The sequence below is a fragment of the Puccinia triticina genome, chromosome 14A, assembly GCF_026914185.1.
Source record: "Puccinia triticina chromosome 14A, complete sequence".
NCBI classification, from domain to species: domain Eukaryota; kingdom Fungi; phylum Basidiomycota; class Pucciniomycetes; order Pucciniales; family Pucciniaceae; genus Puccinia; species Puccinia triticina.
In genome coordinates, this window is record NC_070571.1 from 651,966 (window position 1) to 666,684 (window position 14,719).

General features: G+C 45.4%; 1 protein-coding gene across 1 annotated transcript; it reads right to left on the minus strand.

Moving 5' to 3' along the window:
- Positions 1–276: 276 nt before the first annotated feature.
- PtA15_14A37 (uncharacterized protein) lies at positions 277–1,869 on the minus strand (the record flags this gene model as incomplete). The annotated part of the gene is made up of 4 exons (XM_053163089.1): positions 277–806; positions 870–1,035; positions 1,462–1,498; positions 1,568–1,869. The coding sequence occupies 4 exons, from the start codon at positions 1,867–1,869 to the stop codon at positions 277–279; spliced, it is 1,035 nt and encodes a 344-aa protein (XP_053026712.1).
- Between the last annotated feature and the right edge of the window lie 12,850 nt (positions 1,870–14,719).

Genomic DNA, 14,719 nt, shown 5'->3' on the forward strand with positions numbered 1-14,719 from the left:
CCCGCTTTAATCTCATCAATCCCTTGGAGAGCACCTTCAATGACCTCCGAATTCGTCGTGACCAATATGCTATGCAGATGAGAGAAGAAATTGATCGACTGGTTAGCTATCCTAGCATTTTTTTTAAGAAACCCTGTTTCCAAAATTTATTCGACTTACTGGATTACCCTCAAATGATGAGTTCTTTCCGAAACCAAAGCAGAGTAAAACGGAGGTTGAAACAACAATGAGCACCGCACATGGGAAAAAAACGACAGTCTCTCGGCTCGCTTTGGTTTACCTAATCCATGGATTGACATCAAACCAGACAAATTTTTGGCCCGGGTACTTGGCTTCAACCAGCCGGGTGATGTTCCTTACAGCCCATAGCATAGCCCGTTTCGCACGCTCGAGGTGTGGTCGCTCGATCGCATTAGCAATCTCCAATTTCTTCTCAGCCTCAGCCCTGTCGCCAGCCTTTAGTTTATCGTGAAACGCTTCTATTGCCTGTCTATGTTGTTCTGCCGCCTGCTTCTCTTTCACGTCAATCATTAGGCGCTTTTGCAATTCAAAAGAGTCATCCACTTCTATTTCCATGAGATCATCTGCGATTTGGGACTTTTCGCTCTCTGTGAGCTTAACGTTGGTTCCAAAAGAATCATGACCATTGATGAAATCGATGTAATGTTGCAGATCTTTCTTCCAGATGGTATTCTCTTCTGGTTCTTCTTCACCGTCCCTTGGCTCGAAGCACAACGGGGTGGTCAACGGCCCTCGAACATAGCAGTGTTCGTGTTTGGTATGCAGAGGAAGATTGATGGGGTACTCTATTGAGACAGAGAGATTTTAATGTGGGATCCAAAGGACAATTTGGATTGATTCTGACACACCCGCTTCCATAAATTGAACCCAGGTTTCATCGTTTACATACTTCTCATCGATTATCTTGGGTTCTTCCTCTGCTGGATACTCCCCATCCCACCCTAGACGTCCGGCGTAGTATGCTTCAAACGTCCCTGAATTCTCAATCTGACTTCGCATCGCGTTCCACAGTTTCTGAAAATTGCAAGAAAGAGGATGAGAGGTTTTAATTATTGGAATTCAGACACTGTGTTTGAATTGAATGGCAGTGGTGGGGTAGCTACGCTACAATCAGTATTAGCGGTTAGCCTAGTGTAGTGTTGCGCAGCAGAAAACAGCTACCAGGAAGCTGAAAAGCTATGGGTTGCTAGCTGTTTTCCGCCAGCGCGAAGTCATTGGGGAGTACTGCAGCAAAGGTTGCTGCGTTGCGCCATGTACAACACTTTTTAGCCAATTTCCCACTGAAAGTGGGGTGACGGGTCGGCTTTGATACCCCACAAACGCTACAGCGTCAGTGGACCAAATTTGAAGGCACTGCGCCAACAGTTTTTTTTTGCCAAATAGTGTAACTTGAAGTGACGGCCCCCCGTGGTCAGTGGCATTCGAATTACAATCACTCACTTGTGTGAGGAAGTCCTTTTGATATAAAGCACCATTTCTGCAGCGTAAAAACGGACCGCAATATAAGTACAAGGCCTGCTGAAAGGGGTGAATGAAAAACTCCTACCCTCGCATGACGGGAAGGACGAAACCGTCAAAATTGTCGGGAGTAGTCAGGGAGGTTAGTTGCTTGAACCCAGCTTTGTGAATTCGTTCAATTTTTTCACGGCTAACATCGTGTACTTTGATATTCGCACTAAAATCGCGTGATCGCCCCGGTGACTCTGTAGGGTTCATGTGGCCCATGCGGGCATCAGTGGATAGAGAACCTAGATCTGCTCCATCAGCTATGATAGGAGCCTGGACTTCGCGAGAACGATTGAACACCAGGAGTAAAGCCACATATGCTGAGAGTAGTATGAACGCCATGATATCAGGTCCAGGTGAAGAACAATGCGAGATAGAACTGGATCCACACAATTAGAGCCTCAACTTATAGAAATATCCTTCCACAGGGTGCCCCCATTTCACCAAGCCTACCAACGTGAGGGACCCGGGCTGAAATGCAACCAATGCCACGATGCGCCTGAGCCAAAGAATGTCCATGTTCCTCCACGTGGCCGCTTGCCGCGGCATAAACCTGAAACCCGAAGTCTGTCGATGGTCCCGATGCATGAATGGTTTTGCAGTGTTAAGGTATTTAATCAATTCGAAGGAAATCGATATCGGCAAGCTGGAAGCACTTTGGATACGAGGTCATGAGCTGACTCCGGCCGACCTTTGGCTGTAATATCATGCTTTGGGGATGTGGTGCCTGATCGATTCTTCCATCCTTTCGGGGTTAGTACAATTGTTTGTCGCGTTTCTCTGGCGATGCTTGAGAAGGGAATAAGTCATGTTATCTAAACACCGGCCGCAAACGTTTCTCATAATAGCCTCCAGATCCCACTACTACCTCAAACCTATCCAAGCCACTTCTGGACCCTCCTCCGAGAGACATATCTCCCAAGCGGTAAATTGGACAGGAAAAATAATTGAGCCACATGCAAGTGATTTTTACATCAGTTTGTGTCACGCAATAGTTATCTATAGATGGTATGTGACCCGAAATGATAACCATGATTCATGGCTTCATATGCTTGAGAAGCCAATGATGACTGACCGCAAGTGTTTCTCATAACAGCCTCCTGATACCATTACTACCTCAAACGTATCCAAGTCATTCCTGTACCCTCCTAGGAGTGACTTACTCCCAAGCGGTGCAAGTCGGCATGACAGTCCAATCCGCCACTAGGCGTAGATCCTGTGTCCAAAACTTGAATTTTCTTTCCGTGGTTTTTTTTTTAGTTTGTGACGTTTTCAACAACAATCCTTTATTTTTGTCTAGGATGACCCGGGAGCTTCCTTGCTCTCCCCAAGCCATCAGAGTATGGGTTAACTTGAAGGAATGTGCTATTCCTTTTCTCCTCCTCCCCTCTTTGCGCCGCTTACAGTTAGCTTGAAGAGAGTTTTCCTTTGGAGTAAGAAACAACAGAGAATCCCATCTTCTTCATCGTGTTCTCCTCCTTGCCCTAGGCTGCCTCTGCAGTCCCTAAGGTATTGAGAGAATTGGAATAACTAGAATTTATTATTTCATCAGAACATAGCTCATTTTCTTACTCCAACTGATATCTATGGTGATTAGGAAAGCATGGGTAGATTTTTTGACCTAGAAGCATGTGGAGTGGCCACTGACTAGGAATAAAGGAAATGGAGTTTAATCGTCATGGGGCTTTATTGCTGCTGGAGCTGATCTGTATTTGGGTGTCCTGCAGTCAGCTCTGTGCGCATCATTCTCATTTCTTGGCAAGTCAAACTTACCAGGCCGAGTTAGATTTCTTGTTTATGCCTGGCTCATTCGTTGCAATAGCGCTGCTCTGCTGTTGTTATCTGTTGGGACAGTTTGAGCTATTAGCATTTTGCTATTTTATTTCAATGACTAGCTTGAGAACTGTGCAGCTCAACGACTTCCATGCCTATCTGGTTGGAGAAGGTTGGCTGTGGGTTCTGGCTTTCCTGGGAGTGACCTGCGGAAGCTATGTCGGCGGTGTTAGCCACGACTTGTCAGTTATTGAGACAAAACTCAATACTCACCATTGGTGTTTATCAAGATTTGTTCCAATAACAACAATCAACAGTTTTTTGCTGTTTTTTTCCATCTTGCTGCTCCACGTGTTGGTACCCGCTTTCATCCGTGAGATGCCATCAGTTTTCCCGCCGTGTGAGCAGTTTGGGCTGCAGAAAAGGTTTTGCTTGTGTTTACTGGTTTCTGCAGCTATTATGGGGCTCTGGGGGTAAGATGTGGAACGCGCATTTGGGGCACTTCAAAGTTGATTTGCCGTTGTTGCTTGCCCAGCCCAAGGATGGAAGCATCACAACCTTGCAAACATCATGAAGGCATGTGTCATCCTCCACAACATGATTGTGGAGGATGAACAAGGGACTTACTTGAAATATACCTTTTACAAGAACCCTACTGGTGCAATCATCACGGAGGTCGACATCTCAGGAGATGGCTCATTGATTTCCTTTTCCAATTTCATAAAAAACTATCATTCAATGAGAGACTCTAGCACACATTTTCAGCTCAGCAGCAATCTAGCTAAACATCAATGGGAGATCAAAGGTCGACTTGAAGAAGAACCTTCACTCTGTCAATAAGTTCCTTATCAATATTATCTTGAATTTATATCTTCATTTCTTGTTAGCTAGTTCATCTCAGCTAACTAGTTTGTTTCTCCTTAGCTAGTTTTCTTGCTTTAATCCTAAAAAAATTGCAATAAAACAATGAGTGATTGATTGAGTGAGAGATTGAGAGCAATCAAGATAGGAAAGACAAGTTATCAAGGCTAATAGAGAGTTTTCAAGGTCAATAGAGGTTTATTGAGGCCAAAAACTAGTGATTGAGAGCAATAGTTTTAGAGACAAGAAAAACAAGTGATCAAGAGCAAAAGAAAAAAAGTGATCATGCGCAATAGAGAGAAAACACAACAGTGATTGAGACCAAGTACAGGTAGAGAAATTCATGTGGATTTTTCTTTCTCACACAGAGATTGGAGAATCTCCCTTCTCTTCAACCTGTAGTACTCCTGTTGCTTGTCGTCAAGCCCGGCAAGATTCTTATTCATGATGGACAGCTTGGAAGCAGTCTCTGCATTTTGTGCCATGTGTTCTCCATTTTGTGCAATGCGCTTGAGGGAAAGTGAATTGTTGTTCATGATGTTGTTGAATCGTTTGGATTTGGATGCAATCTTATTTTGAGCATCAGCAACGTTGACTTTCCATTCTTGGTCTTTGGTTTCTATTTGGTTGAGTAACTTTGCCTTTTTTTTCCAATTGGTTGCTCAAGTATTGAAGGATCGGTACCAGTACCATCAAACTTGGAAACAGCATTGGATGGTGCGGGAGTTTTTGCTGCAGTTGATTTGGGTGCATTTGATGGTGGGGGATTGCTAGTAGGACTTGCGGCTCTATTTTTCTTAGAAACTTTGGCTTTCTTTTCTTTATCACAACAGTAATTGGTCCACTTAAAGCTTTTAACAGGGAGATTTTAGCAATGCAAATGTTTGAAGTGAGTATGCTGGTCCTTGGTGTAAAGTCGGAGAGCTCAGTTTAACTGGTCCTCAACAGATGCACCACTCTGGTTGAACTGTTCAACCTGATTAACACAACCACAGAATTTGTTTATTTCGGGCTGCACATTGTTGCTCCATTGCTTTTTCAAGCAGTTGGCTGGTTGGATTGGATGAGGCATAGCTTTGTGATACACGGTCAAAATTTGTTCCCAGAAAGTGCTTCCTTCTTGATTGGTTCCAACAGCGGGATCTTTGGATACCTGAACCCAGGCGCGACATAGCTCATAGTCTTTGGGTTCGGTATAAATAGGACCTTTTTTCTTTTCCTCTGGCTGCGTGGCTTGGCTCTTGTTGGGGGAGAGTTGCGGATCAATATCATCTGAGTAGGTAGCAAAAAAAGCCCAGTACTTGTTTAGTTATGACGAAAAATTTTGAATAAGCAGAAAAGAAAAAAAACCCACCGTGGAGTTCATCATTGTCATCTTCATTGCCCGTGTTGATGTTGCTGGGGTGGTTTTTTCTTGTTGGCATTTCAGCCAAATGGAGAGATGAACCTGGATTTGCTGATTTGGGTCAAGGTGTGGGGTGGAGATATTGGGGGTTGTGTACACAAGGTAGTGCAGTATCACAAGAAGGTTTTCTGTGTGATATGTGGATGAGGGGGACTATCTGGGGAGCTATACAGTCTCAAAGCTGGGACTGGTATAGGGCCCAGAAGGATTTTTCCAAGTTTAGGACCTCCTTTACTTCCTCCGGTGGAGGGACTAAACTGGGCCCGGGTGACTAAATTTGGTATAGTCCCCCAATATAGGGCCCACGGTGGAGATGCTCTTAGTCCCAAGTCCCTCCTTCCCTGCCCGCCCCTCAGAGCATCAGCATTGGTGGCTAAGTTAGTATGGACTAACTAGCTCGGATTATGCTTGGAACAAGCTAATCCAATTGGCTGACCGCATGGGTGGGGATGAGCGGGTCCGAGGTTGTTGGAGGTTATGTGTTTAGGTGCCAGTATGTTATGTGTTTGGAACCTAAACACATAGAGCTCATGCTTATGAGCATGTTGAATATGCATTTTGAGTTTAATCCAAGGATTAGTGGGGCCTACATGTAGACCCCACTAGCTCCAAACGGAGCTCTGGGTCAAGTCTAACTTAGCTAATTCCCTCCTTGGGGGAGCGAAGCGACCTCCAAAGGAGGGACTTACGCGCTATGTGGACCCCGTGGCCTGAGAGAATTATGACTTTTGGTGGGGACGTTTTTAGAATCACTCTCCCTCATGAGCCTCTGCACCATTTTTGAAATTGTTTACATTTCTGGGATGGCCCAAGCTGTCCCTATCTTTCTACTATTTTTTCCCATCCTCAACACCTCTTGTTGAGCTGTAATCAGAGTTGTAACATCATGGATTCCAGATTCTGTACAGTGCAAATATGTGTGATATGGGATAAAGCCAACTGGATGAACTTGCAAAAAAGGCCATTTGAATGTCATTACATATCCCTAAAAAAAGGATAATAGGTGGAAAGATTCTCCTTAATGTTCTGCATCTTTCGTTCCCCTACAACTCAATCACATAATGTGATTTGAGGAAGCTACACATGATTGAAAAAGGCTAAGTTCCTGATTCTCTCAGGCCGCGGGGTCCACTTAGTGTGTAAGTCCCTCCTTTGGAGGGTCCCTGCAGGACAGCATCCCCCCTCCACAAAGAGAGGGACTTAGTTAAGTTAGGGGTCAAGTTGATCCGAGCCGATGCGGATGCACTAAGTGCCCTAATCCGGGCTAACTTAGTGCCAAATGCGGATGCTCTCAGGGACTGACTACACGGCGGGGGTACTTCCTACCGCGCAGCTGTGTGGATCCAACGGGTTGCACCTAAATCGTGAAACCGATGTGGAAATCACTGTGCCCCCGGTAATTGTGGGCACACCGTTGGAAAAGGACAGAGGTGTGAATTCCTTGTCCTTCCAATGGGAATATGGCAGTGAATTCCACGCTAGGTCATGGACTCCCGGTGGAGTCCATGAGAGCAGAGTTTTGTCTGCCATGGAAACCACCCATTCAATGAGGTTCTAAGTGGTTTCAACAGCCCACTGAGCCCAGTGTCTCCGGTGAGAGATGAGTTTAAGTCTCTCCACCACCTTACAGTCTTTTCCGTGATGACTTCCCCCAGCCCCTCTGCCAACCCAACCGACGCTTTGGCCGACCACATGAACGCGACTGCTGAATTCGCGCAAGTCCCAGCCCCTTCTGTGGCTGCAGATGCCAATGATATCAACAGGGAGACCGTTTTGGAAGGACTCAACCGCATCACAAACGTTCAGTTCGAATACTTGCTCTACGCAAACATTCAGAAGAGCGGCCAAGGACAGGTCAAACAGAAGCGAATCACCTCCAACGGTTCCGTCCCACCGATGGATTTGTGCTTGAATGACTGCAAGTCAATTTCATTATTCAAGACATTTGTCATGGAGCATTTCCAGACCAAGTCTACGCATGTCTACCCCATCGACATCATGTTGGGCCAAGCAGAGCAGAACTCAGCGGTGTACTGGTCTTGGCATATCCTTGAACCACCGGAATTCGAAGACATCCAATACTTGTTCAACGAACCCAGAGGCAAATTTGACCTCTTCATCTCTGCCGCGGAGGACTCTCATCTTGACGCCTCAGTTACTGTATTCCTTGACATGCCGGACGACGTGTGTGTATTCAAGCCCACCGCTTTATTAACCCTACTCGTAAGTGTACATATCCTGTCTGATACACACATTTTCTGAGGCCCTGGATGATTGGCGGATGCTTGATTACAGGATTATTTGGATGGGTTCACTGATCCCACCTTCCCAGATGCCTACCAAGTTGGAAATATGAGGGTATGTATGACTCCAACACCTTAGCGCACCAATACCCCACACCTGTACTGATTGTGTGTTCATTCCGCGCAGGCTTCTCCAAACCCCGAACCTCATCAAAGTAATGTGAAACAAAAACACTGCTTGCTCCGGAGGATCTCCCTCCTCCAAAAAGACAACCACAGGGTGTTTGCAGCAGCAATCAACTCCTAGCTAATCTCTTGGCTTCACCTTCATCAATGCCTGTCTTTCTCTCCATTTGTCATATTCCTGCTGATTATAAACCTGTCCAAGATGTCATCTCTGTGCATGATATCTTACACTGGACTGCTTTTGAGGGCACCAGTTGTGAGGAGTTGCAATCCCTAGGCCTCAAGTGGGGTCCAGCCCAGTTGATATTAAGAGGTGTGATGAAGGCCACTGCAGTTTGTCAAAATCATGTCTAGTTGTTTCTTATATATTGCCCTGCCAAATCAAAATTAGTTTCATATTTTGTTCCCTTTATGATTTGACTTTTCCCACTTACTCCAATCAATCAGAGTGTAATGATTCTGATCACTGCAATTTGCTGTTTCTATCTGTGACCCTGTGCTTAATTTTACTCTCAAGTACTGATAAAACTGACTAAGCAGTCTAAGGTGGCCAATATTCACCTTTTAGTGGAAGTAGATATTTTTTCTACATCAGTTACAATTAAAGGCATTGGGCATTGAATTCAGTGGTGAGATAACTTCTTCCATTTCTACACTATCATACAACTCAAGGATTTCAGTCATTTGATCTACATATAAAGATTTCTTCCATATTTCTCAATCATTTTTTTGCATACAATTTCTTTTTGGCAGAGCCAAATGTTTTTTCCAACTCAGGAAGTTGAAGTATTGCACTATCATACATTCTGAAGCAGTTTTCATACTTATCCCGCCAGGCATGATGTGCATCTGAAAATTTCTCAGATACAAATCCAATTGGTTTTGGAGCTGGGAAGTTGTTCATGTCTCGAAATGTTAGAGGAACAAAATGTTTGGCTGATTCCATGAATGCAAATATGATTGGGCGGTTTTGACTTGTTCCAACAAAGTCAGGAAAAAAAGATTGATTTTCATGTTTTGAATAAAAAATTACTGGTTGCTGAAAGGCATTTTCAATTGGCCTTCCCATTGCAGGCATGGTCATCCAATATTCAGATTCACATGGTTCAGGGCTTGGCACATCTAAAATCATCTGCAGTTCTTCAACGGTATAGAAAGGGTTTGCCCTGGTGTAGAATTCTTTCCTGTTGTCCAATTCTCCCCATACCTGGGACCGGACATTCATATATTCCCCTTCTCCTATGGACAGACAGAATGCCACAGCCCTAAAATCACAGTGTCCATCTCCCCTAACATCAAAAACATGTTCCACCCATGGTTGAATTTGCAATGGTAGTTCCCATATGTAATCAATTCTCCTTGGTGGATGAGGCAGGGGTCCATAAATATTGGTATCTAATGGGGCCCTTTGACTTGAGGAAGTCTTGGGGGTTGATGATGAGGAACCACAAAGTCTGGGGTCAATAGATTTGCTAGATGGGGTCGTTGCTATTGGTGTTTGTGAAACGCTGGGTATTATTTTATTCTGAGATATCCCTGGACTGGTGTACAATGGATTCATTGAATGGGAAATTGAATGATGATTCATTGATGTTGCATTGGATGTGGCAATTGAGTGAGAGATGCTGTTTCTTCTGTTATTTGGTAGTGGTGTTTGTTAAAATTGATATCCTGGTGGCTGCATTGAGAAACTGGGTGAACTTGAAAAGCTCATTTTTCTTTTCACATCATTTTTGCCTGGTTCTTGGTACAAAGAAGGTGGGTTTTGTGAGGTATATTGCATGGGGACCAATGGGGTATGAGGGGTACATGGGCTGTGAGCCATGCACTGACTGGGCGCATATGATAAACTCCCTTTCCTGGGGGCCAGAGCTGTCCTAGGGTCTTGTTTTATTGACCCAGTGGGAGAAGTGTTTCTCCATGTGCTATACTGCACATCAGATGGAGCTTGTACAGGTGTAAATGGTAAATTCATATGGTTCTGTGAATCAGGAGCATATTGATGCATTGGTTTGTGTTTAAGATGTGATCCTACATATGCTGTGTTTTTATGAGGGTGATTATAGGCTGGAATAGGATTCAATTTGGGCTGGGGAATATTTGTGGCTGGTTTTCCACTTTTTTTTTTCAGCCATGTTTCCATGCCTTTTTTGGTGGCTTCTTCCCAATGTTTGGTTTGATTGACGGGAAATTCAACCGGGATTCTGTCCTGTGATGAATGATTGATCTTAATGAGCAGGCATTAAGTATATATCCATCCTTGATTTGGTGATTGTGTTTAACAGAATAGCGGGAGGTGTGACCCTCTTCTCTGCCTACTCTGGATGAATTTTCAAGAGCAACCTGACACTGGGAATCATGGCAATTGTGTTGGAAGTTTAGACAACATACTACATCCTATTTTTTGAAAAATAAGATTGGTCAGCTGTGAGGAATATTGATCACCTCAGCTTTGGCATAACACACATTATTGGTGTAACTGTATTCCCGCATTTGATAAAACATGTTGATTCCTATAGACTGATATGCTTTGAATTTGTAAGAGCCAAAGCTCTTCACTGGGCTAGGCGCTGGCACTCAGAGGAGACAAGAGTCTCAAGGGGTTCTGATGCCAACTTTGGGGTCTTTATTGCATCTAGCTCAGGGAGACAAGTCAGTTGGGGCCGGGTGTCTCTGTGTACAACTGAGGAGAGGAAAAGAAGAAAGATAGAGAAAATGAACATACCTAGCTCAGGGAGACAAGTCAGTTGGGGCCAGGTGTCTGCTGAGCTAGGAGAGGGAGAAAGGACAAGCTATGTAGACCAAATTGAGTCTTGTGAAAGGTCTTGTGAAACCCGCGAGGCGGGGGTTTCACAGAATTCTATAAAAAATGTACTTGAGCAATGCGCCGGTCGCCAAATTAATAGCACAGATCCAACAATAGGGTGTGTTTTGTGCCTAGATATCTAAATGTGGCATTGTTTTGATAAGTATGTCTCTGAATCCTTCCTTATCACCTTTAAGAACTCACCAATACAAATATTCCTTTCCCAACTATATCATGTTCATCTGTTTTAATGCTTGAAACCAATAACCACTTGGTTGTGGGATATTGTTGAACAAGGAAAAGTGGAGGGTCCAATCCTTCTTCTGTTGGGAAATTCCCATTGAACATTATTGGATATCTTACAGGTTCTGACAGGTCTATACCCATGAGTCTTTGGACCTCCTTGTTAAATTTGAATACATCTGCAAAAATTTTTATGGTCGGAAAAAATTTCTCAATTTATGATCAAATAGAATCACTCCTGATAATATGAGTCTCATTGCTTGATAATTTGAGAAAGTTATGGCTATGTCCCTCCCTGGGGCTTGCCGGTTTGAATGAATTGATGCATTCCTCATTATACCATTGTATGCTTCAAACTTTTCTGATGCAAACAAGCATGGAGGGCCAAACCTCCTGACTGATTCAGGGAGATGTATGAGCATGTGAAATTTGGGTTTATTGACCCATTGTGCATTCATGCTCAGCACATGAAAAAGGAATAGATCAATGTGATGTTTGAGGTCTTCAATATACCTTTCCAGGTTCTCAATTCTTGTTTGGTAAACAAAGTTACACAGGTAACACAGAGATATCCATAGATTGTAGGGGTTTACACAACAATTCATGTATATAGTTACGAGTTGTAGGGGGATTTGACCCCCGGGGGAATTTGAAATCTTGACTCTTTACCAATATCTTGCTCTATAGGTTATGAGCCTGCGCGAATAGGAATTTGTTCCTTCAACCCCTCAAGAACTTTGTCTCATTAGCCGATTTTGACTCGGACTACAAACAAGTTCAGTCAGAATCTTGATTCCGACTCGGGAAATTTCATTACTTCAAACTTGGCTAGGCGGTCTTGATTTTGACTCGGGACGTCTAAGGATTTTTTTTTGTGTTGCATTAGGCAGCAAATACTGCAAAAGTAAGTCGGTCTACGTGTGCACCTCCGTGGGTTGTTGTGGTGAACTACACGCCACACTCGTGAGCATCCGGCACCGTGTCTTGTTTTCAGATACCGGACTTGCCACGTGGAACAAGGTCGGGCAAGAGGTTTGATGAGCCGGTTACAATTAGGTCCGGATCTCAGACGGCAAAGGAACACAATCGGTTGATTGCGCCGTTGCCTCCGTCGAACTCATCACCTCACCGGAAACTGCTCAATTTCCCTCCTTACGCGGCAATTCACACTCCCTTGCCAAACTCAGTGTCTGCAAGCCGGGACAAAACGGACATGCCTGAAGGACAATCAAGCAATAAAGGAAAGGGCCCAGAGCCAGGGCCTGCGGCACCGCAATTCATTTCCGTCAATCAGCTGGCCGTGTTGCTGCAGAACATCAGCAGGCCGGTAGAACCAAAGAAGGAGGTGAAATCTGGAACGGAGCGGGCGGTTGCGCTGGCGGATGCACTCTCGAGGTACCAGAAGCTTGGAAAGGCGATTGAAACGCAGCTTGCTGAAGATGGGGTCAATTTTCCTGACTGGGATCTGTTGCTAAGGGCTACCGTCATGCGAGTGTTTGAGTCAGCGGATTATTTTACAGTGACTGGCCATGATGAAGACTCAGACCGAGCGGCAATTACCGGGGTACTCGTCGGGAATAGTGTGCACTCTTTGCTTGTGTCAACGGTTCGGGGCAAGACTGGCAGGGTGGCGTACACAACGCTGCAAGCTAGGTTCATGAACGTTTCTTGGACTTACATTATGTCCAGGTGGGCCAAGGCGAGTGATCCAAGCGACATATCGTTGGATCTGAACAACGCGTACGCGGAAATGCAGACGTGCCTGGACGAAATCAAGAAGAGGGTGGGGGGTATCAGCAAGGATCTAGTGTTGGCTCTATTGACACATCAGAGATGTCACCCACACTTTCAGGGCATTGAAAATGCTTTAGATGCGCGGATCGCGGTCAATCCGAAGGGTATGATTTCCTCAAAAACAATTCTGGAAATCGCGGGAAGAATGAAAACCTGCGCTATGCCGCAGCAGTCGTCACTATTTGCGTATTGGTCGGCGGGTGGTGCAACGGTTTCTGGGTCGGGTGCGAAGGGATCAAACGATCAGTCCAAGTCGATGGCTGGAAAGAGCAGTGCGTGGGCAAAGAGGGTCCTGACGGAGAAGAATCCGTGTCAGTACTGCTACGAATGGGGCCATTGGATTAACGACTGCCCTTTGAAGAAAGTGCTCAAGCCGCCGGTCGGGGACCCGCGATTGTTGAACCCAAACACCAAGCTGAAGAAGTCAGCAACATGTCACCCAGCGTTGCAAGGAAGATCTGGTGCGGCCGTGGCGTCAATAGAAAGAGAGTCGGGCAGTGGCGATGCGGCCCTATTGGACTCTGGAGCGACGGACAGCGTTAGCAACAATGTTCGTTTTTTCACATCTTTGCGGCCGGTTTCTATGTCTCTTATTGTTGCATCTACAGATCGGTTTCCCGTGGAACAAGTTGGAAACATTGAACTGCCGACGCCGTATGGGACACTGAAGGTCACAAATGTCCTGTATCGTCCTAGCATCAGCGGAACTATCATCTCGTTGGGGAAATTCAAGCGTCGGGACGGCGAGGTGAGATGGGATGGCGAGCGGTATACCTTAGTGCAAGGCGGTGTTTTATTTCCTTCCATTGAAATGAATGATCGCTGTTTCCTGTGATTCTCTGTCCCTGCGCCTGTCGTGGATGCAATAGCGGTTGTGAGTTGTGTGGTTCATGAGCGAATAGGTCACCTTTTGTTGCGAATGTTGAAAGGGTCTGTGAGAAAGGTGGCGGTATTGGATGTGCCGGATTTCGAGTCTTCTCCGAATAGAAGCTGCAACACATGCGCAATGATGAAGGCAACGCATTCGCCGGTGGATTTGCCATCACGGGATATCTGTTTGGAGCCGGGGGACATCATTGCAGCGGATTTGATTGGACCGTACGATGTGTTCCTAGATAAGTTCAAGTATGTGCTCTCGGTGCAGGATTTACACTCTGGGATGGTATCGGCAATACCTGTCAAGGCAAAAGGAGATGCCACTCAGGAGGTCATAAACTGGATCCAAAAGTTCAAAAACTTGTCAAGCTGGAAGGTCAAACGTCTACGCACCAATAATGCACTGGAATTTGTAAGGAGTGGGGTGTTGTGTGATTTTCTTACCTCTGAAGGGATCATGCACAAGAAGTCGGTGCCTCATGAACATCATCAGAATGGCGCAATCAAGCGGGTCAACCGGACGTTAACCAAGATGGCGAGATCACTTTTGCATACGAAGCGGCTCCCGAAGTACTTGTGGTCTTACGCGTTCCGGTAGGCGGCGTATATCTTCAACAGATTAGTGCACCGCAGAAAGGATGTAACACCTATTGAGAGGGTACTTGGGACAAGGCCATTGCTGGGAATGTTGAAAGTGTTTGGGTGTCTAGCGTACGTGGTTGATCATACACACCAGAAGCAGATGGTTCCTTATTCATCAAGGATGCGGCATGTTGGCGTGGCGGCGGATTCGAAGGGGTGGCTGCTCTGGGACAAGAAGACAAAGAAGGTCATCACAGCGGCGTCGGTGCAGTTTGAGGAAGCCAAACCTGTTGTATTGTTGGAGACCGGCAAGGCTGAGGGTGACATTGGCGCTGTTCTATTGGCCATAGAATGTTTGAAGCTTGGAGATTTTGGGTTGGGCGACGAGTTGGACCTACAGGACGCGGTGGTGGCGGCGCTCGA